This window comes from Aethalodelphis obliquidens, unplaced genomic scaffold (genome assembly GCF_003676395.1).
Source record: "Aethalodelphis obliquidens isolate GAN/ISIS:26980383/991018 unplaced genomic scaffold, ASM367639v1 scaffold39, whole genome shotgun sequence".
Classification (NCBI taxonomy): Eukaryota; Metazoa; Chordata; class Mammalia; order Artiodactyla; family Delphinidae; genus Aethalodelphis; species Aethalodelphis obliquidens.
The window spans coordinates 12,182,628-12,206,427 of record NW_020837983.1 but is presented as its reverse complement, the minus strand read 5'-3'; the positions used below and the strand labels follow the sequence as shown (position 1 = coordinate 12,206,427).

Genomic DNA, 23,800 nt, shown 5'->3' with positions numbered 1-23,800 from the left:
TGTGTAATTGTTCATAGTAAATCTCTTATGATCCTTTGTATTTGTTTGATCTTGGTTGTAACTTCTCTTTCAATTCTGATTTTATTTATTCGAGCTTTTTTCTTGGTTGAATCTGGCTAAAGGGATACATAAGTGTGTTTTGGAGTAAACAGAAGGGAGAAGTATGTTTATTCTACAGTAAGCAGCTTCATGAAAATGAAGTTTGAGTAGAACCATGAGAAATAGGGAGAAGAGGGAACAACAACATGGAGAAGTATGAATATTATGAGGAACAGTAATTCATCCAATTCAGAGTGGAGGATTAGAAAGAAGAGAACAACAGCCAGTGGATCTGAAAAAAATAGGTTAAAATCACTACTTTGGTCTCTGTTCTTTGGGCTTGAATCCTCTCAATAATGGCCTTTGTTAGATTGTAATAGTATCAAAGTGGGATTATAAGAATAGTAATGAGATGGTGGTATAAAAGAGATGAAAATAGGCAAGAGTAGAAACCAGAGTCAAGGCTATGTTTATATGTCTGTCATAGCCTTTAATATGTGTGTTGTAATAAACTGAACTATTGAGTTGTTGAAAATGGAAAAGAAAGATGAGATGCAGAAGTTTAAAAATTGCTTTAGAAGGAATACTTTGTGAAGAACCAAAATTTTTGTCTGAAGTTACTTGGGACAGTGATACTGTTGGGTGACATAGATAAGTCAGGTAGAGAGCAGGTTTGCGGAGAAAGATGATTTGAGTTTTAGACACATTGAATGTAAGATACCACTGGGAAATCCCAAGTAGGCTTATCAAGTAAACAAGTGTAGGTGTTGGAACCGTATTATTGTGAGAGAAGTGGTGGTTGCTATGGCAGAAGAGAGAGAGAGGCACAAACGGCTGAGGACTGACTTCTGGGAAATGCGAGGGGTCTAGGAGGAAATAGAAATTCAGTGAAGAATGTTTAAATACATTTTAAAGAGGAAACTCGTAATAATAATAGCTAACACTTAACTGAATACTTGTTTTTTGCTAGGCACTGTGCTGAAACCTTTTAAGTAATAATTCATATAATCCTCCTCACAATAGCTTGAGATAGAGCCTGTTACTATGCTCACGTCTAGAAAGTGTTAGTTTACTCCAGAGCCCTTGCTGGTCTATTCTTTAGTGTCACTAAAGCCAAGAAAGTAGACCATGGTTTAGAGAGACAGAGGTTCCACAAAGTGGCTTTAAGTGAGGTAATATGAGGCCAGAAAATACCACTGATGGTTTTCTTTGAATGGTGAGACATTATTTACTAAGACAAAACTGTTTTTTTGTTTGATCATGAACATATGTTAACTTTCATAATCAGGAAGGACAGTAATTGATAATATTTTTATATACAATTTTTCTCATTTTAGGGATGCAAGAGGTATGACCCCATTTATGTCAGCTGTAAGTGGCCGAGCTTATCCTGCTGCAATTACCATTTTAGAAACAGCCCAGAAAATTGCAAAAGGTAATTTATTTCAAGTTCTAAAAGGGTTGCTTATTTTTTAATTTGAATAGATTCTCTTCTATAATTATTCAAACCTAATTTCTGTATATGGAAATGATACTGATTAGAAACTGTCAAGATAATTCTTTTGCTTATGTGTATGAAATTCATATGCTTATACTTTTTTCAAGCATATTGTACCTTCTAACTTTCCATCAAAAAGCAGCTGGTATAAATTTCCTTCAATTTAAAAAAAATTCCATAATGGATTGTGTAATGATTAATCTTTTGAAAGAAAAGATGGATTACTCTTAGAACCTGTCCACGTGTTAATTCGTGTTAGTGATAAAATTTTATGGAAAGAACAGGCCAGAAGTCTTACTGTTCTTTCTGACTTGGATTTACTGCCTAACAGAAAGCATTAAGGAATATCAGTTCCTGCCAGCCAGCCTTTAAAAGATTTAGTAGTTATCTTTTAAAAAATACTGGCTATGAATAAATTATGTGATCGTCTATAATTTGTTAAGTAGAGCTAGAACTTGAATCTTAACTGCATGAGGTAGAGCTAATGACTCAGAAGGCTGATGTTTGATGTATTTGTATTGTCCTCATATGTGGTTATGATATAATTATGCTTTGCTTTACTTTGCACCAGAATTGACTAGATTTCCTTGCATTGTTGACTTTGTATGTCAATTTATTTTATTAATATATAGTAGTTTCTTATTTATACTATGTAAATGTTAGAGCTTTTCCATTTGAGGAAAGGAGTAGATGGCTGTAAGTCTTTTCTTGATGTATGAACTATTATGTTTTTAATCTTTTTAGCTGAAGTGTCCTCAAGTGAAAAAGAGGAAGATGTATTTATGGGCATGGTTTGCCCATCAGGTACCAACCCTGATGACTCTCCTTTATATGTCTTATGTTGTAATGATACCTGCAGTTTTACATGGACTGGAGCAGAGCACATTAACCAGGTAAGTTATTTTATATTTCCCTGTATTTATGCTATCTAGGTTTTCTTTTCTTCCCTTTGACCATCACTAGAGTTATAGTTCTTAGCTTTGGAATTGCAAGTCTGGTACTTCCTTTTACTCCTGAGTTATAAAATTCTCCAAAGAAAATTAATTTGTATTTAATTCCTAAATAAATGAGGCAAAGGAGTTGACTGTTAACACCAGTTACGGGCTGTCATAAAAATTAGAAATCTCCGCTGGGTAGTATAATCTGATTCACAGCTCTTGATTTAGATTTTATAACTGTTATGCCTTTTTTTGGATGATACAGATTATTTTTGTCCTTCTGGTAATATTTGATTCCCATTTGTGTACCCATCTGTGACTGTTTCCCAGAGCACATTAATTTTGCTCTGCTGTTGTTGTGATTGAATTGTTTTAGAAAATACCAGAAATAATTATTGTGATGAGACATATATATCATTTTTCTAAAAAGTATATCCTTTTCATTTTAGGATATTTTTGAGTGTCGTACCTGTGGCTTGCTGGAGTCCCTCTGTTGTTGTACAGAATGTGCAAGGGTTTGTCATAAGGGTCATGATTGCAAGTGAGTGTGACTTTAGTTTTCTTTAATATTGTAAACTACTTAGATTCATATTCCCATATTAAAATAATCTGTACTGAGTCATGCTTTGTTTCATTATTCAGAAAGCATGAGGTTTGTCAGGTTGCCCACGTTAAGCCACTGTGTGTATTAAAACGTAGTTTTTGATTTAAAGAGTACTTTGCAATGTTTGTTTGCTAGTTCTACTCTTTACATAAAACTAGCCTAATGTGCAAGAAATATGTGATCGTCATTGTGACTAGAATCAGTCTTTTAAGAAACATATATACAGAATGTTTCTGTCTATGTTCTCCAGCCAAAGTCTCAGGCCCCCCTGTAGTAGGGTGTATTAGCAGGAAACCTCTGAAGGCATTAAGGGAATCATGGTTTGGCATGTGCCTTGTTTTATTTTTGGGTTTTTTTTTTTGCGGTACGCGGGCCTCTCCCGTTGCGGAGCACAGGCTCCGGACGCGCAGGCTCAGTGGCCATGGCTCACGGGCTTAGCCGCTCCGCGGCATGTAGGATCTTCCCGGACCGGGGCACGAACCCGTGTCCCCTGCATTGGCAGGCGGACTCTCAACCACTGTGCCACCAGGGAAGCCCGTGCCTTGTTTACTTCTTAAACTAAATGTAATAACCTTCATCCAGCAATAGAGTTGCTATGGTTAGTTTCTTAGTTTTCACAGACCTAAGAAGCAATAAAATTATCCCACCACTAACATTTGCAGTGCCTCAGAGTCCCAGTAGGGACATCAGCTATAGCTGTGCCACAGGTGTGTAGATGTAAAAATAGTTTAAATAGAGAATTGCTTTGTAAAAATCATCTATTGTGCTTTATTTATTTTCTTTTTAACATCTTTATTGGAGTATAATTGCTTTACAATGGTGTGTTAGTTTCTGCTTTATAACGAAGTGAATCACCTATACATATACATATATCCCCATATCTCCTCCCTCTTGAGTCTCCCTCCCACCCTCCCTATCCCACCCCTCTAGGTGGTCACAGAGCACTGAGCTGATCTCACTGTGCTATGCAGCTGCTTCCCACTAGGTATCTATTTTACATTTGGTAGTGTATATGTGTCCGTGCCACTCTCTCACTTCGTCCCAGCTTACTCTTCCCCCTCCCTGTGTCCTCAAGTCCGTTCTGTACGTCTGGGTCTTTATTCCTGTCCTGCCCCTAGGTTCTTCAGAACCTTTTTTTTTTCTTTAGATTCCATATATATGTGTTAGCATACGGTATTTGTTTTTCTCTTTCTGCCTTACTTCACTCTGTATGACAGACTCTGGGTCCATCCACCTCACTACAAATAACTCAACTTCGTTTCTTTTTCTGACTGAGTAGTATTCCATTGTATATATGTGCCACATCATCTTTATCCATTCATCTGTTGATGGACACTTAGGTTGCTTCCATGTCTTGGCTATTGTAAATAGAGCAGCAGTGAACATTGTGGTACATGACTCGTTTTGAATTATGGTTTTCTCAGGGAATATGCCCAGTAGTGGGATTGCTGGGTCATATGGTAGTTCTATTTTTAGTTTTTTAAGGAAACTCCATACTGTTCTCCATAGTGGCTGAATCAGTTTACATTTCCACCAGCAGTGCAAGAGGGTTCCCTTTTCTCCACACCCTCTCCAGCATTTATTGTTTGAAGATTTTATGATGATGGCCATTCTGACTGGTGTGAGGTGATACCTCATTGTAGTTTTGATTTGCATTTCTCTGATGATTAGTGATGTTGAGCAACCTTTCATGTGTTTGTTGGCAATCTGTATATCTTCTTTGGAGAAATGTCTGTTTAGGTCTTCTGCCCGTTTTTGGATTGGGTTGTTTGTTTTTTTGATATTGAGCTGCATGAGCTGCTTGTAAATTTTGGAGATTAATCCTTTATCAGTTGCTTCATTTGCAAATATTTTCTCGAATTCTGACGGTTGTCTTTTCGTCTTGTTTATGGTTTCCTTTGCTGTGCAAAAGCTTTTCAGTTTCATTAGGCCCCATTTGTTTATTTTTATTTCCATTTCTCCAGGAGGTGGGTCAGAAAGGATCTTGCTGTGATTTATGTCATAGAGTGTTCTGCCTATGTTTTCCTCTAAGAGTTTGATAGTTTCTGGCCTTACATTTAGGTCTTTAATCCATTTTGAGTTTATTTTTGTGTATGGTGTTAGGGAGTGTTCTAATTTCATTCTTTTACATGTAGCTATCCAGTTTTCCCAGCGAAGAGGCTGTCTTTTCTCCATTGTATATTCTTGTCTCCTTTATCAAAGATAAGGTGACCATATGTGCATGGGTTTATCTCTGGGCTTTCTATCCTGTTCCATTGATCTATATTTCTGTTTTTGTGCCGGTACCATACTCTCTTGATTACTGTAGCTTTGTAGTATAGTCTGAAGTCTGGGAGCCTGATTCCTCCAGCTCCATTTTTCTTTCTCAAGATTGCATTGGCTATATATGGGGTCTTTTGTGTTTCCATACAGATTGTGAAATTTTCGTTCTAGTTCTGTGAAAAATGCCATTGGTAGTTTGATAGGGATTGCATTGAATCTGCAGATTGCTTTGGGTAGTATAGCCATTTTCACAGTGTTGATTCTTCCAATCCAAGAACATGGTATATCTCTCCATCTGTTTGTATTACCTTTAATTTCTTTCATCAGTGTCTTAGTAGTTTTCTGCATACAGGTCTTTTGTCTCCTTAGGTAGCTTTATTCCTAGGTATTTTATTCTTTCTGTTGCAGTGGTAGATGGGAGTGTTTCCTTAATTTCTCTTTCAGATTTTTCATCATTAGTGTATAGGAATGCAAGAGATTTCTGTGAATTAATTTTGTATCCTGCTACTTTACCAGATACATTGATTAGCTCTAGTAGTTTTCTGGTAGCACCTTTAGGATTCTCTATGTATAGTATCATGTCATCTGCAGTGACAGTTTTACTTTTTCTTTTCCAATTTGGATTCCTTTATTTCTTTTTCTTTGATTGCTGTGGCTAAAACTTCCAGAACTATGTTGAATAATAGTGGTGAGAGTGGACAACCTTGTCTTGTTCATGATCTTAGAGGATACTGTTTCAGTTTTTCACCATTGAGAGCAATGTTGGCTGTAGGTTTGTCATATATGGCCTTTATTATGTTGAGGTAAGTTCCCTCTATGCCTGCTTACTGGGTGGGTTTTATCATAAATGAGTGTTGAATTTTGTCAAAAGCTTTTTCTGCATCTGTTGAGATTATCATACGGTTTTTATTCTTCAATTTGTTAATATGTTTTGTCACATTGATTGGCTTGCATATAATGAAGAATCCTTGCATTTGTGGGATAAACCCCACTTGATCATGGTATATAATCCTTTTAGTGGATTCTGTTTGCTAGTATTTTGTTGAGGATTTTTGCATCTATGTTCATCAGTGATACTGGCCTGTAGTTTTCTTTCTTTGTGACATCTTTGTCTGGTTTTGGTATCAGGGTGATGGTGGCCTCGTAGAATGAGTTGGGGAGTATTCCTCCCTCTGCTGTATCTTGGAAGATTTTGAGAAGGATTGGTGTTAGCTCTTCTCTAAATGTTTGGTAGAATTCGCCTGTGAAGCCATCTGGTACTGGACTTTTGTTTGTTGGAAGATTTTAAATCACAGTCTCAATTTCAGTGCTTGTGATTGGTCTGTTTATATTTTCTATTTCTTCCTGGTTCAGTCTTGGAAGTTTATGCTTTTCTAAGAATATGTCCTTTTCTTCAAGGTTGTCCATTTTATTGGCATATAGTTGCTTGTAGTCATCTCTCATGATCCTTTGTATTGCTGCAGTGTCAGTTTTTACTTCTCATTTTTCTTTTCTAATTCTATTGATTTGAGTCTTCTCCCGTTTTTTTGTGATGAGTCTGGCTAACGGTTTATCAATTTTATCTTCTCTAAGGACCAGCTTTTAGTTTTATTGATCTTTGATATTGTTTCCTTGATTTCTTTTTCATTTATTTCTGATCTGATCTTTATGATTTCTTTCCTTCTGCTAAATTTGGGGGGTTTTTTTTGTTGTTGTTCTTTCTCTAATTGCTTTAGGTGTAAGGTTAGGTTGTTTATTTGAGATGTTTCTTGTTTCTTGAGGTAGGATTGTATTGCTATAAACGTCCCTCTCAGAACTGCTTTTGCTGCATCCCATAGGTTTTGGGTCATTGTGTTTTCATTGTCAGTTTTTTCTAGGTATTTTTTGATTTCCTCTTTGATTTCTTCAGTGATCTCTTGGTTAGTAGTGTATTGTTTAGCCACCATGTGTTTTTATTTTTTACAGATTTTTTTCCTGTAATTGATACCTAGTCTCATAGCGTTGTGGTTGGAAAAGATACTTGATATGATTTCAATTTTCATAAATTTACCAAGGCTTGATTTGTGACCCAAGATATGATGTGTCCTGGAGAATGTTCCATGAGCACTTGAGAAGAAAGTGTATTGTTGTTTTTGGATGGAATGTCCTATAAATATCAATTAAGTCCATCTTGTTTAATGTGCCATTTAAAGCTTGTGTTTCCTTATTTATTTTCATTTTGGATGATCTGTCCATTGGTGAAAGTGGGGTGTTAACGTCCCCTACTAGGATTGTGTTACTGTCGATTTCCCCTTTTATGGCTGTTAGCATTTGCCTTATGTATTGAGGTGCTCCTATGTTGGGTGCATAAATATTTACAATTGTTATATCTTCTTCTTGGATTGAGCCCTTGATCATTATGTAGTGTCCTTGTCTCTTATAATAGTCTGTATTTTTTCAATTTTATTTTATTTTATTTTTTTAAATAAAAGCCTCTTTCTTTCTTTATTTTTGGCTGTGTTTGGTCTTCGTTTCTGTGCAAGGGCTTTCCCTAGTTGTGGCGAGCGGGGGCCACTCTTCATCGCGGTGCGCGGGCCTCTCACTGTCGAGGCCTCTCTTGTTGCGGAGCACAAGCTCCAGACGTGCAGGCTCAGTAGTTGTGGCTCAGGGGGCTAGTTGCTCCGTGGCATGTGGGATCTTCCCAGACCAGGGCTCGAACCCATGTCGCCTGGATTGGCAGGCAGATTCTCAACCACTGCGCCACCAGGGAAGCCCAATGGTTTGTATTTTAAAGTCAGTTTTGTCTGATATGAGAATTGCTACTCCAGTTTTCTTTTGATTTCCATTTGCATGGAATATCTTTTTCCATCCCCTCACTTTCAGTCTGTATGTGTCACTAGGTCTGAAGTGGGTCTCTCATAGACATATACGGGTCTTGTTTTTGTATCCATTCATGCAGTCTATGTCTTTTCGTTGGAGCATTTAATCCATTTACATTTAAGGTAGTTATCAATATATCTGTTCCTATTACCATTTTCTTAATTGTTTTGGGTTCGTTATTGTAGGTCTTTTCCTTCTCTTGTGTTTCCTTCCTAGAGAAGTTCCTTTAGCATTTGTTGTAAAGCTGGTTTGGTGGTGCTGAGTTCTCTTAGCTTTTGCTTGTCTGTAAAGGTTTTAAATTTCTCCATCAAATCTGAATGAGATCCTTGCTGGGTAGAGTAATCTTGTTTGTAGTTTTTTCCCTTTCATCAGTTAAACTATGTCCTGCCACTCCCTTCTGGCTTGCAGAGTTTCTGCTGAAAGATCAGCTGTTAACCTTATGGGATTTACCTTGTATGTTATTTGTTGCTTTTCCCTTGCTGCTTTTAACATTTTTTCCTTCTATTTAATTTTTGATGGCTTGATCAATATTTGTCTTGGCGTGTTTCTCCTTGGATTTTTCATGTATGGGACTCTGCGCTTCCTGGACTTGATTGACTATTTCCTTTCCCATATTAGGGAAGTTTTTAACTGTAATCTCTTCAAATACTTTCTCAGTCCCTTTCTTTTCTTTTTTTCTTCTGGGACCCATATAATTCGAATGTTGGTGTGTTTAATGTCCCAGGGGTCTCTGAGACTGTCCTCAAATCTTTTCATTCTTTTTTCTTTATTCTGCTCTGCAGTAGTTATTTCCACTATTTTATCTTCCAGGTCACTTATCTGTTCTTCTACCTCAGTTATTCTGCTATTGATTACTTCTAGAGAATTTTTAATTTCATATTTTGTGTTGTTCATCATTGTTTGTTTGCTCTTAAGGTCTTCTAGGTTCTTGTTAAATGTTTCTTGTATTTTCTCCATTCTATTTCCAAGATTTCAGATCATCTTTACTATCATTATTTTGAATTCTTTTTCAGGTAGACTGCCTGTTTCCTCTTCATTTGTTTGGTCTGGTGGGTTTTTACCTTGCTCCTTCATCTGCTGTGTGTTTCTCTGTCTTCTCATTTTGCTTAACTTAATGTGTTTGGGGTCTCCTTTTCACAGGCTGCAGTTTCGTAGTTCCCATTGTTTTTGTTGTCGGCCCCCAGTGGCTAAGGTTGGTTCCGTGGGTTGTGTAGGCTTCCTGGTCAAGGACACTGGTGCCTGTGTTCTGGAAGATGAGGCTGCATGTTATCTTTCTGGTGGGCAGGACCACGTCTGGTGGTGTGTTTTAGGGTGTCTGTGACCTTATTATGATTTTAGGCAGCGTCTCTGCTAATGGGTGGGGTTGTGTTCCTGTCTTGCTAGTTGTTTGGCATAGGGTGTCAAGCACTGTGGCTTGCTGGTCGTTGGGTGGAGCTGGGTCTCAGTGTTGAGATGGCGTTCTGTGGGAGAGCTTTTGCTGTTTGATATTACGTGGAACTGGGAGGTCTCTGGTGGAACTCGGCTCTCCCACCTCAGAGGCACAGGCCTGATACCCGGCTGGAGCACAAAGACCCTATCAGCCCCATGGCTCAGAAGAAAAGGGAGAAAAAAAAAAGAAAAAAATAAAGTTATTAATTTAAAAAATTATTAAAAAGAAAAAAATTTAAAAGTAATAGAAAGAAGAGAGCAACCAAACTAAAAACCAAATCCACCAACGATAACAAGTGCTAAAAACTATACAAAAAAAACCCAAAAACGGACAGAACCCTAGGACAAATGGTAAAAGCAAAGCTATACAGACAAAATCAAACAAAGGTGCATACACATATACACTCACAAAAAGAGAAAAAGGGAAAAAAATATATATATCGTTGCTTCCAAAGTCCACCGCCTCAATTTGGGATGATTCGTTTTCTATTCATGTATTCCAGAAATGCAGGGTACATCAAGTTGACTGTGGAGATTTAATCTGCTGCTCCTGAGGCTGCTGGGAGAGATTTCCCTTTCTCTACTTTTTTTCGTGCAGCTCCTGGGGTTCAGCCTTGGATTTGGCTCTGCCTCTGCCTGTAGGTCGCCTGAGGGCATCTGTTCCCCACCCAAATAGGACGGGGTAAAAGGAGCAGCTGATTAGGGGGCTCTGGCTCACTCAGTCTGGGGGGAGGGAAGGGTACGGAATGCTGGGCGAGCCTGTGGCGGCAGAGGCCAGGGTGACGTTGTAACAGCCTGAGGTGTGCCGTGTGTTCTCCCAGGGAAGTTGTCCCTGGATCACGGGACCCTGGCAGTGGCGAGTTGCACAGGTTCCCGGAAGGGGAGGTGTGGATAGTGACCTGTGTTCGCACACAGGCTCCTTGGTGGCGGCAGCAGCAGCCTTAGCGTCCCATGCCCTTCTCTGGGGTCTGCGGTGATAACCGCGGTTCGCGCCCTTCTCTGAAGCTTGTTTAGGCGGTGCTCTGAATCCCCTCTCCTCTCGCACCACGAAACAATGGTCTCTTGCCTCTTAGGCAGTTCCAGCCTTTTTCCCGGACTCCCTCCCAGCTAGCTGTGTCGCACTAGCCCCCTTCAGGCTGTGGTCACGCTGCCAACCCCAGTCCTCTCCCTGGGATCTGACCTCTGAAGCTTGAACCTCAGCTCCCAGCCCCCGCCCGCCCCGGCGGCTTAGCACACAAGCCTCTCAGGCTGGTGAGTGCTGGTCGGCACCAATCCTCTGTGAGGGAATCCCCTTTGCCCTCCACACCCCTGTTGATGCGCTCTCCTCCATGGCTCTGAAGCTTTCCCCCTCTGCCACCCCCCACCCCTGTCTCTGCCCGTTAATTCCTAGTGTGTGGAAACCTTTCCTCCTTCACAGCTCCCTCCCACTGGTGCCGGTCCGTCCCTATCCTTTTGTCTCTGTTTTTCCTTTTCTCTTTTGCCCTACCCAGGTACGTGGGGAGTTTCTTGCCTTTTGGGAGGTCTGAGGTCTTCTGCCAGCGTTCAGTAGGTGTTCTGTAGGCTTTGTTCCACATGTAGATGTATTTCTGACATATTTGTGGGGAGGAAGGTCATCTCCACGTCATACTCCTCCGCCATCTTGAATTTTGGCTAATAAGTTTGTCTTCCTTGTTTTAAATATCTGAAAGTGAAAATCACCTTACTTACTGAATGCTTACTAGGTGTACTCACTGTGCTAGATGCTACAGTGGTGTTTGACAAGACAGTTAAGATACCTCTTCTCATATGTTGCTTTACAGACTTTACACCACTAAAGTAATCCTATTTGTTGCGTGAACAGTTACACTTTGCATTTAAAAGTTAACAAGGGTTCTGTTGAGTTTTAATGAGTTACGCCTCTGTAATTTCAATATAGACCTTTGTATTTTAAAAAAAATTTCTGTTTTTGTACTTGTGTATGAATTCTTTCTAGACTCAAACGGACATCACCAACAGCCTATTGTGATTGCTGGGAGAAGTGTAAATGTAAAACTCTGATTGCTGGACAGAAATCTGCTCGGCTTGATCTACTTTATCGCCTGCTCACTGCTACTAATTTGGTCACTCTGCCAAATAGCAGGCAAGTAGTGGGATTTTTAGGACATAAATTGAGTTGTAAAAGCACAGCATAGGTAAGTAGCCTCTCCTCCTCCGCATAACAATGTGCTGTTTTGCAGGGGAGAGCACCTCTTACTCTTTTTAGTGCAGACAGTTGCGAGGCAGACAGTAGAGCATTGCCAGTACAGACCTCCTCGAATCAGGGAGGATCGTAACCGAAAAACAGCCAATCCTGAAGGTGAGTTAATTTGACGGTTATGACATATAGGAAAAGCGGTATGTTTATTTCTGCCTTACCCACTATTTCTTTTCTTTTTCTTTTTAGATTCAGATATGCCTGATCATGATTTAGAACCCCCCAGATTTGCCCAGCTTGCCTTGGAGCGTGTTCTACAGGACTGGAATGCTTTGAAATCTATGATTATGTTTGGGTCACAGGAGAATAAAGACCCGTATGTATTCATTAACATTTTTTTAGAGTTATTTATTTCCCATGTTAGTGTAGGCGATTACAGTGCATTCTTTCTTTCCCCTCAAGTCTCAGTGCCAGCAGCAGGATAGGCCATCTTTTGCCAGAAGAGCAAGTATACCTCAATCAGCAAAGTGGCACAATTCGGTTGGACTGTTTCACTCACTGCCTTATAGTCAAGTGTACAGCAGATATTTTGGTAAGTCCTTTGAATAATTATTTACAAGCACATGAAAAGGATGTTTTTTTACGTAGTTTCCCATAATTTTACTAATCAAGCTCCCAAGTACCAGTAAGCTCTAATTAAATAGTGCATTAAGGGGAATGGAATTTTGGGGGTGATTTAAATTTCTCATTTTAGATCAATCAATGAAAGCTCCTTCTTTCATTCTAAATAAAAATCCTAGAGTGTATTAAAAATACAACAGTATAGGGCTTCCCTGGTGGCATAGTGGTTGAGAGTCCGCCTGCCGATGCAGGGGACACGGGTTCGTGCCCTGGTCCGGGAAGATCCCACATGCCGCGGAGCGGCTGGGCCCGTGAGACATGGCCGCTGAGCCTGCGCGCCTGGAGCCTGTGCTCCGCAACGGGAGAGGCCACAACAGTGAGAGGCCCTAGTACCGCAAAAAAAAAAAAAAAACCAGTATAAAAATGTACGAAGCAGTGTTCAAGATTAATAGTAACTCAGTGTGAATTTTTTTTAAATATCTCTTTTTGCTGTGAAATTAGAAAAGAATATAAACTATAAAACCCAGTGCTGATGAGACTTGGACACTGATGAGGTGGCATTGCATTTGGTACTCCTTTGGAAAACAACTTGTCAGTGTCAAGAGCCATAAAACTAACATTGCCCTCAGAAATTTTCATAAAGAAATAATCTACAATATGGGAAAGAAAAAGATTGTGTCACAGCATAATACAAAATTGAAAAACAAATACTTTTATGGATCCGATAATAGAGGACTATTGACTCAAGTCAACCACTTACTGAAATGTAATGCAGTGATTTAAAAATAAAGGTTATTTTAAGTAACATTTAAAAAACAACAGGGAAAACAATGTGGAATTGGGTGTTCTCTGTAATTAATAACTTTATGATACACCATGTGTAGAAATGCGACTAGAAAGTAATAATGGTTAAGTGAGAGGGATGGGATTATGAATATATTAATATAAATATTTGAGTCTACTCTGATGTTTTGGTAAGTACCCTGTACTGAGTGAAATATATTCTTTCTCTGATTTGATATATTAGGTTTTGTTCTGCTAAATAGTAATTGATATTCATAGGAGTTTGAGAATAAAAAACAAGAAATCAGACATTTGAGAACCACTGTAGGTCAAGCATAGTGGTGGTGGGTATGTGGCATAAATTAATCACTGACATTGTAATTGTTTTGGTTAAATATATTTTGATGTTTTTATTATGAAATGTTAATAGCGAAAAAGTGTTAGAACTTTTTCCTTTATGAATGTCTAAACATCTTAGGAGATGTCTCAACATTAATAGAGTGGATTACTATTTTTAAAGCTTTTAGATACTCTACTAGGTACACTAGTGAAAGAACTCCAAAACAAATACACACCGGGACGTAGAGAAGAAGCTATTGCTGTGACAATGAGGTTTTTGCGATCAGTTGCAAGAGTTTTCGTCATCCTCAGTGTGGAAATGGCTTCATCTAAAAAGAAAAAGTAAGGCATTCTTTTTTATTTTGGCTTCTATATAATTTTGCTCACATTTTTTTGTGATAGTGATAAAATTTTGTATATGAAAGGATTCAGAAGATTCCTGTATTTCCCTTTTTGCTCTAGCAACTTTATTCCACAACCAATTGGAAAATGTAAGCGTGTATTCCAAGCACTGTTACCTTACGCAGTAGAAGAATTGTGCAATGTAGCAGAGTCACTGATTGTTCCTGTCAGAATGGGTATTGCTCGTCCAACTGCACCTTTTACGCTGGCAAGTACCAGCATAGATGCCATGCAAGGCAGCGAGGAATTATTTTCAGTGGAACCACTGCCACCAAGACCATCATCTGATCAGTCTAGCAGGTAAATTTCGGTCTGGTAACAGATTCTGATTAATTCTTTCTCTGGAAATGTCACAAATGTTACTAAAACTTTTGCATAAGCACTCAGGTCCTGTACAGGATCATTTGTGTAACCAATGGTAAAGATTTTACTTAGTTTGGAACATGTGAAAAGCACTTTAAAAACTACATGTGTCTACACATCTAAAGTAATAGATCTGTAGTTGTGGGGTTTTTGTTTGTTTGGAAAAGCACTATTTTTATTATGCCAGTAAAGTAATCTGGTAAGAAAGTTTACTTTAGACTTCTGTACTTCATTACTTTCTGGCTTTTCTTACCTTTAAATATAGCCTGCTATAAGGCCAAGTTGAAGAATGAAAAGCCTTGTTAACTTTCTCTGTGTCCAAAGCCTTGGGTTAGGGGGCAGCTTGTTATTATATAATGTAAATAAACAACCAGAATGGTGGCATTTAAAAATATTCTCTACAACCATATTATATAGGATAAGGCTAAAACAATTCAATAAAAATGTTTCTAGTTATAAGATTACTTATTCTTAAATCTCATTTTTCCGTTTGTTTGATAGTTTCCCTAACTATTTCAGAATGTTTAGAAACTAAAATGTTCTGGTGTCTTTTATCACAGTGCTTCTCAAATTTTAATATGCATGCAAATCACTTGGGTATCTTATTAAAATGCAGAGGCTGGTTCTGGAGGTCTATGTGGGGCCTGAGATGCTGTATTTCTTAGGAGCTTTCAGGTAGGACAGTGCCAGTACTTCTGCTTTAGGGGCCACACTTCTGAGTTGCAGGGTTTTAGAGATCTTTTGCAAATATTTGTTTATTTTATTTGGTTTTCTCAAGTCTGATTTTGTTACTGTGTGCATGTGTTACTAGTGTTTTAATAAGGATCTTTTGGAGCTGAAGACCCTCATTCCTCTTTTCTGGAAAACAAGTGTGTGTTAATAAAGCCCTTCTTTAGTATTTGGGCCATTTCCCAAGACTTGTTCTTTGGTTTTCATCTGTGTTGTTGTTGAGTGCTCTCTCTCATTATTCTCATTATTACTCCATATGCCAGTATGTATCCCAACTTTGCCTTTATTGTCTGGTCTCCTAGGACACCCTGGAATCTAAAGTCCAGGTTTGTCTATAAAAGTTCTCCAGTGGTAGCCTTATCACTGATATACTTCCAGGATTTGCTGAAAACTGTAATAAATCGAGCTATATGTTTTCAGACTTGCCAAACCATATCTCATTATGCTAGCAGAACCTCTCTGTGTTCCGTGTGATGCTTCTGATCCTGATCCCCTGTGAGGAGCCCCCCAATTACTTATGTGGTATCACCTTGTGAATTCTTTGTACCCTTCCCTTGGTTTTGTTCTAGAACATAAAAATTTCTATCTGTTGAACAGATTTTGGGATCATCTCATCTATAAACAATGCCCATAGCCTGTTCCTACTGTTTTCAAGATTTTTTGTCAGCTTGCCCTGCTTCTTAGTCATTTTATTAAAATACTGTGCACTCTTAAACTTTCCTCTTCATTCTTGGTTGGTTCTTTGGCCGATCTCTGATGTCTTCCCAGAAGGTCTCATGATAATCAAGAGATAATAGTGCTAATGTTTTCTATAACTGTTGATATAAGTCCTTCATTGTAATAAAGTACAATCACTCCTCATAAGGGTGTATTTTGACCAGTGTTCCAAGAATGTATTTAAAAAGTACACACTTGACCAGTCTTTGGGATTTCCCATATCTTGGATGGTAGATGGTGTATATCAGCAGTCCCCAACCTTTCTGGCACCAGGCACCGGTTTCGCGGAAGACAGTTTTTCTGTGGACCGGTAGTGGGGGTTGGGGGGATGGTTCAGGCGGTAATTCGTGCAGTGGGGAGCCCCAGATGAAGCTTTGCTTACTCCCTGCCCCCCTCCTGCTGTTCGGGCCCGGTTCCTAAAAGGCCGCGTGGACCAGGAGTGGTGCTCGGCCTGGGGGTTGGGGACTGCTGGTGTATATCACTCCATTGAGTGTAAAGTCTTGAGTTGAATAGCTTTGCTTTTTATGTTGCTTCCCTCCACCTCTTTAAAACTCTTCTGTCCTTATTAATTAATCTGTTTCTACTCTACCTGCCAAATGGTGTGTTATTGCAGAATGCGGAGAACTGAAGGGAGGGAGTGATTGGGGAATATTTCCAAAGGATGGATCTGGTGACAGTCATCCAGACTTCCCCGAGGATGCAGACATAGATTTAAAAGATTTAGATAAAATTTTACTAATAATGGAAGACTTAAAAAACATTGGAAATACTTTTTTCAAATCCCAGAACTGGGAGATGGCCATTAAAAAATACACAAAAGTTTTAAGGTATGTGGAAGGCTCGAAGGCTGCTACTGAGAACACAGGTAGAGCAAAGCTGCAGCCTGTCGCTTGAGCTGTGTGCTGAATATCGGCGCTTGCAAACTGAAGATGTCCGATTGGCAGGGAGCAGTTGACAGTTGTTTGGAGGCCCTTGAAATAGATCCAGCAAATACCGAAACACTGTACCGTAGAGCCCAAGGATGGAAAGAACTAAAAGAAATATGATCAAGCATTGGCTGATCTTAAGAAAGCTCAGGAGATAGCACCAGAGGATAAAGCTATCCAGGCAGAATTGCTGAAAGTCAAGCAAAAGATCAAAGCACAGAAAGATAAAGAGAAAGAGAAGGCAGCTTATGCAAAAATGTTTGCTTAATAAGGAATTCAGTTTTGCTTAAATATGCATTGATTGTATAAAGCAAATATGACAATTTAAGGGTTTTGTCTATTATGTATGATCCCTAATGTGTTCTACCATTGTTTACAATCTAGGAATATGGGTAGGGATTCACTCTTAATAGACCAGTGTTACAAAATATGGTGAAGTTGATTTCGTTTTAAATGGCTCTCTGCATTACTCACAAAGGATAATGGTGTCCAGTGTATTTTAAACTCCTAGACACATCTTGTTTTAATAAATAGATGAAAACTTTAAAAAAAAAAAAGAAAAAGAGAACCACGTCTCATAATAACAGCGGTTACTGAAATTTTAGTATGAACTTGAGGAACTTTCTTAAGCATCATATATGTATTTAATCTAAGTATTTAATCTAAAATCTGTTTTTAATTTTCCCAATAACTAATAGATACCCACTATCATCCTAATTTCAGAAGTGAGGAAACTGAGGCTCAGAGCAGTTAGATAATTTGTTCAACGTCACACAGCTATTAAAGTTTATAGATATTTGGAGGTAATTCTAGATAGATATTTTCCTTTTTCCTATATCCCTGTATATTAGATGGCAGAGTAGAGATAGAAATTGCTGCTTTGTGCTTACTGATAGTGTTGATGCATTGGATTAACCAACACTGAAGCCCACCCTACTTCATAGCACAAATTGCAGTCCTAAACTCTCACAGGTGCCGTCTTGTAATCAGAAGTTCTCTGAAGAGACTTTTTCCTGTCCCCATCTAGCCATGGCTGATGTAGGTAAATCTCTTGAAACCTGTTGCTCTTTCCTGATTTATATTTGGCTTTATGTATGTGAGGGGGGGACAAAAGAGGGGATTTCTATGACATAACTTCTATTTTGCTTAGACCCCAGACCTTTACCTGTGAAATCTATGGCTCCTGAAACTCTAGCCTAAGAGACACCAGCCAGATACCTCTGGTGCAAATGGTGGCACCGTTATCACTAGGATAGTTGTGCTTTGTTTTTGTTTAAATATTTTATTTAGTATTTTTAGGTGTTCCGTAGCAAGAGGGATTTCTCTGCACAATCTGGCAAACTGCTGGAAATAGGAGTCCCCAAAACTTGAAAGTATTTTAACAACTTCTGTTAGACTGGATTTCAGGACTGTGGTGCTTCATTGTGGCAGGAAGTGGGGAAGAAATTAAATCATGGTGTGAAGAAAACTGAAGCTCATTTCTAAATGGGGAGTTATAATATGTGCTGTGTATTGGCAGTATCCTACCTACTAAGTTCATAAATTCTTAAAGTAACTACTTTGAGAACACTATTGGTCTTGTGGATGTTTGTTCCAGGATGTTTTTTTAAAGAAGAAATACTCATTGACCGTGGCTTGACATAATGTTGACTTTTATTTTTTAATATTGAAAATGTTGAAATCCTAGTGCTTGGAAATATCCTTATCTATTTATATTTTCCCTTTTTCAAAAATATTAATATATTATATTAGTTTTGGGTATACAACACAGTGATTTGATATATTTATACTTTATAAAGTGATCACCGAATTAAGACCAGTTACCATGTGTTATCTCTAAAGATTTTCTTTTAGCCTCTTCAATCCACTGTCTCTGAATTACCAGTTACTTAAATTTCTAGTATTAAACAGCAGATTTCTGTTTATTTGAAAGCAGAGTGTCTAAGTTGACTTTTCACGTGTAACTGGTTTGATTCTCATTTCTCAGAGCCGCTGAGGTGAGGAAAGAACACTATCAGTGTAAACACTTAAGGTCCTTTCATCTCTTTTAGACTGTGTTTCTTAATCTGTAAATAAAGTATAATAGTTAGGTCACAGGGTTATTAAACAACAATCTTCTGATCTCTGCATTTTAAACTGCATTCTCTGGTTCTCCTCTTTTATAACAGAGGCATCTGTCCATACTTGGCTGTTTCCAAGTCACATTTTTAAGAAAGTGAAACTTTTGCCACCAGTCATCTTTTGTTATGATTCTATTTTAAAATCATACTTTTGAACTTATTTTTTTCCCAATACTCATCAGCAAGTCAGTGGTTAATAAGCTGATGCAAAGTAGGTCATGTCAGTCAAGTCTTTTAAAAAGAGTAGGTTACTTGTAATAAGCACACTTTCGTTAGTGGATGAATGCTGCTATCAGAGCCTTTGGAAGTTGAAAGGTTTAGCAGTGGAAAAGGAAAAATTTTCCCCGTAGAAATACTTCAGTGGGAAGGACTCATAAAAGTATGTGCGTTAACACAGATTTGAAATGACTTACTAAAAAGTAAAAACAATTCTGAGATTTATAAGTTAAATCTCTGGTAAAATGGTTTCTTTGGGGTTCATATTATCTGATATACTATAGATTAATTATTGTCAGTTTCTAAGAAATTTTAGGTCAGATTTAAAACGGCATCCTAGCAAGTGAATCACATTGAGTAACACTGAGAAGCATAAATGTCTGAGCTGTATATCAGAGGTGTGGCAGCAGTATGCTCATAACCTGATTCCTTACAGCTCCAGTCAATCTCAGTCGTCCTACATCATCCGGAATCCACAGCAGAGGCGTATCAGCCAGTCACAGCCTGTTCGGGGCAGAGATGAAGAACAGGACGATATTGTTTCGGCAGATGTGGAAGAGGTGGTTTTAATTGTTTTAATTGTGGTAGATGAGAGGCTTTTATTTGGGAGGGAAGGGGAAAGTAGTCACAAGTTTATTAATAGCTAATAAACTACTATTAGTAATAATAGCTTACATGTATATGCTTCCACCTTTTAGACTTTTGTTATATGTTCTCATTTGTGGTTATACATCTTAAAATATGTTAGTAATCCTTGATTTGCTGGATAATAAAAAATTAGAAACATAAACTTGTTCTACTTAAGGGTTCATAGAAAAGATGTTCTCAATGTTAAAAGAGTTTTTAGTAGTTTTGTGCAATGTATTCGAAGGTAGACAGGGTACTGCATATTATATAAATTTTATAATTGCAGAAGTTTAAAAAAAATATACTCCCAATACAATTTTTATAATTTTAAGGTTCTGTGTATGGACAGTAATCATAAACTTTAGGATATGTGGGCATAATTTTTGATACCAAATTATCACTAGCAACTGAAGATTTTGAAAACTGCTTAGTGTTACAATTCCCTATAGTTAGGGATCTTTGTATTTTAGTTTACTAAATGCTGTGGAGGAGTACTGGTAGAGAAGTGGGTTTATTATGTACTTTGATTGTCTACAAATAAGATCTGGATTTAGGTTGAGGTGGTGGAGGGTGTGGCTGGAGAAGAGGATCATCATGATGAACAAGAAGAACATGGGGAAGAGAATGCTGAGGCAGAGGGACAACACGATGAGCATGATGAAGACGGTATGCAGGTTATTTGAGAAATTATTCAGTATGAGAAAGTCGGGTACTTTTAAGAGATATTAATAGAGAGAAAAGTGTATTTGATGTGTAGTGAAATGTTCATCATATTTCTGCTAGGGGATTCTGTAGTATCTGTCAGAATTTGAGGAGGTAGCTATATACATATGTAAACATAAATATATATACTTTTATATATTTACATGTAGAAAATAATTTATCCTCTTTCCTTTTACCTTTTGGTTCACACTTTCTTCTTAAAAGGCTTTTAGAAATTAAAATAATCATAACCACATAACATTTGAAAATTAGAGAAAAGGAAAACAAATAACCCATAATCCCACCCAGATGCTAACAGTTTGTATTTTTACTTTCAGTCCTCCCCTGTACTGCCCCATTCCCATGCATGTCTTTTAGATATTGTATGTGTAAGTTTTTTTTATTTTGTTTTTTTGACTTTGGCCTTTTTGCTACATAGTCATCATAACCATTCTTATTAGTAGCCATAGGATGGACTTTTGGGGATCAGCTTTATTGAGGTATAATTGACATACAATAAACTGCACATGTTGAAAATTTATAACTTACTATGTTTTGACGTGTATGTGAAGTACAAAGGATACACATGTTTAACCTTCCCCTCTTGGAATCCCAGTATGTAAAACAGATGAAAATGGAGCAGTGGAGCTACCAGAGCTCTGCCCACTGGCTGGAGTCCTCCTGCCTAACATTTTTTACCTAAGGCTATGCAGGCCAGATTTTGAATCTGTGTCTACTGAGTACCATAATTTACCTAGTCATTCTTCTGCTAAGCAGGCAGTCGTGCATACTCTAATAGTTATCACTTACGATATTCTAGCTTATCAGCCTGACTTGATCCAGTGAGTTTCTACCTTTTCTTATTACTTAAATATATTTGCTAGGGAGTGACATGGAGCTGGACTTGTTAGCAGCAGCTGAAACAGAAAGTGACAGTGAAAGTAACCATAGCAACCAAGATAATGCTAGTGGGCGTAGAAGTGTTGTCACTGCAGCAACTGCTGGCTCAGAAGCAGGTATGTTACCTTCTCTTAGCAACTTTCTTGCTTATAACTAAGGCTGTGTGTGTAGAATTGGTTAAACTGTGCTCAGTATAATATGCACAGGGGTAGCTAACCCTTTTATTAACTTCATTTCTCCATAGATATTAGTGAAGAAGATTATTATTTCAATGACTTTTTGCTCTTCTGGTTTTTAAATAATGGATTATTTCTAAGGTTCATTTAAGAGTTCTAGTTAAACTATTTCAATGATGGGTTTTTGGACTATTGGATACAGTCTGGCATTGTGTTTAATATGTATATTTTCCTGAATGAGGGGGTACACTGTAATTTTAGATATCAACAAACTCACAATGATTTTGGTTTTAAAAATTAAAAACTTAGGTGCGAGCAGCGTTCCTGCCTTCTTTTCTGAAGATGATTCGCAATCAAATGACTCGAGTGATTCTGATAGCAGCAGTAGTCAGAGTGACGACATCGAACAGGAGACTTTTATGCTTGATGAGCCATTAGAGAGAACCACGAATAGCTCCCATGCCAACGGTGCTGCCCAAGCTCCCCGTTCCATGCAGTGGGCTGTCCGCAACACCCAACATCAGCGGGCGGCTAGCACAGCCCCTTCTAGCACATCCACACCAGCAGGCAAGTCTGTAAACTTGGTGTTCCTAAGGTTTAAAAATTATGCATTTCCTCTAGAGAACAAATTAAATAATTTCAGAATAGTTCTTCATTGTTTTGCTGAGTTCAAATACAAAATTCCCTTCCCTAAAATTAGTGTGGTTTAAGAAAATGCTCATTTACCACATTTACTAATGTAAATTGATCTTTTAGTTTATTTAAATATATACACTGTTAGTGAAACACAGTTAGCAACTAACATTAGCTTATTATGGTTGTCTTTTTTTTTTCCCTTATAGCAAGTTCAGCAGGTTTGATTTATATTGATCCTTCCAACTTACGCCGGAGTGGTACCATCAGCACGAGTGCTGCAGCTGCAGCAGCTGCTTTGGAAGCTAGCAATGCCAGCAGCTACTTAACATCTGCAAGCAGTTTAGCTAGGGCTTATAGCATTGTCATCAGACAAATCTCGGATTTGATGGGGCTTATTCCTAAGTATAATCACCTAGTATACTCTCAGATTCCAGCAGCTGTGAAATTGACTTACCAAGATGCAGTAAATTTACAGGTATGAAACCACTGCAAAGTTACTCATTCAAATATATTTTTTGGCTGTCTGTTATGAGAATTCCAGTATAATGGGAATTAATGTTACAAGTACTTAAATGTCTATATCATACTACTCTATCGAACTTAACTTTATCTGGATAGTTTTAACTGTTTTAGTTTGGTCTTTGTAGAACTATGTAGAAGAAAAGCTTATTCCCACTTGGAACTGGATGGTCAGTATTATGGATTCTACTGAAGCTCAATTACGTTATGGTTCTGCATTAGCATCTGCTGGTGATCCGGGACATCCCAATCATCCTCTTCATGCTTCTCAGAACTCAGCTCGCAGAGAAAGGATGACTGCACGAGAAGAGGCTAGTTTACGAACGCTTGAAGGCAGACGGTATGAAATTCTTTGTTTATGCTTGTATGTTTAGACAGAACCGTTATAGCCTAGAAGTTTAGAGCTTTTTGATTGCTATTACGTAAGACCTCACTCTGTTGTAAAGGAGGAAATACGTGCCTTGCATTACTTCTTTTAAACTGTCGTGTAGTTGAAGCAAAATAAGTTATAATCCAAGGTATTTAAAAAAATTTTTTTTTAAATTCATTCATGTTGTAGTAATCTGATACTAAATTCTTCTCATTTTTGAAGTAGTTGGTCTACAGCCTTGTCTCATTCCCCAGGCCTCCCCCCTTGAAAGGCATATATTCATAGAAAGACTTATTTTGACCATGATTAAATATGAATATACTTTGTACTTGGGAAGGAGAAAGTCTGTGTAATTACCTAGCTGCTCTTTGGTTTCTAAAATCAAATTTCTTTTTCTACCTCCTGTAGAATCATAATTAAAGTATATTTGTTTATGTATTTATTGTGTTCTTTCTATTCAGTTACAAAATGACCTTTTTCAGGACTAGAAATTAGCCCACACATTGAAACTAGATTAGTGGCAGTGCTATATAGTGAAAATGTCCCATCCCTGAAGTCGAAGTCCTAGAATTTGGTTCTAGCTTTGGCTCAGGCTAAACAACCTTGCTACTTTGGGTGGACCATAAATGGAGGAAAGACAAGGGTCTAGGAGACTGCTTAGGAAATTTAACAAGACTATGGTTGGAGTCTACAAGAGAAGTAATAGTCACCGAAGTAGGGCAGTGAAGGGCCAGTGAGGAGAGAGCGCTGAAATCATTACAAACAGAACTTAGGGCCGTGTTGGGGTATGGAGCGGGGAGGAGGCAGAATTTACATCTTCTGAATTTAGATTCTGAATAACTAATAGGAAAATTAAAAGAAAAATCTAAAGGAG

At 38.1% G+C, this 23,800-nt stretch overlaps 1 protein-coding gene and 1 pseudogene across 8 annotated transcripts in view; both read left to right on the top strand.

Annotated features, from left to right (window-relative positions):
- Window positions 1-23,800, top strand: part of UBR5 (ubiquitin protein ligase E3 component n-recognin 5) — a 142,082-nt gene that overhangs the window by 91,813 nt on the left and 26,469 nt on the right. For all 8 annotated transcript variants that reach the window (XM_027131549.1, XM_027131550.1, XM_027131554.1 and 5 more), the window contains exons 26-40: window positions 1,377-1,474; window positions 2,282-2,430; window positions 2,925-3,016; window positions 11,580-11,726; window positions 11,824-11,942; window positions 12,030-12,156; window positions 12,243-12,372; window positions 13,705-13,865; window positions 13,986-14,225; window positions 19,433-19,556; window positions 20,178-20,289; window positions 21,210-21,341; window positions 21,711-21,968; window positions 22,244-22,512; window positions 22,685-22,896. In XM_027131549.1, the coding sequence (XP_026987350.1) occupies window positions 1,377-1,474; window positions 2,282-2,430; window positions 2,925-3,016; window positions 11,580-11,726; window positions 11,824-11,942; window positions 12,030-12,156; window positions 12,243-12,372; window positions 13,705-13,865; window positions 13,986-14,225; window positions 19,433-19,556; window positions 20,178-20,289; window positions 21,210-21,341; window positions 21,711-21,968; window positions 22,244-22,512; window positions 22,685-22,896 (2,370 nt within the window). The remainder of the gene's footprint in view (window positions 1-1,376; window positions 1,475-2,281; window positions 2,431-2,924; window positions 3,017-11,579; window positions 11,727-11,823; window positions 11,943-12,029; window positions 12,157-12,242; window positions 12,373-13,704; window positions 13,866-13,985; window positions 14,226-19,432; window positions 19,557-20,177; window positions 20,290-21,209; window positions 21,342-21,710; window positions 21,969-22,243; window positions 22,513-22,684; window positions 22,897-23,800) is intronic.
- LOC113633247 (peptidyl-prolyl cis-trans isomerase D pseudogene) lies at window positions 16,308-19,415 on the top strand (annotated as a pseudogene).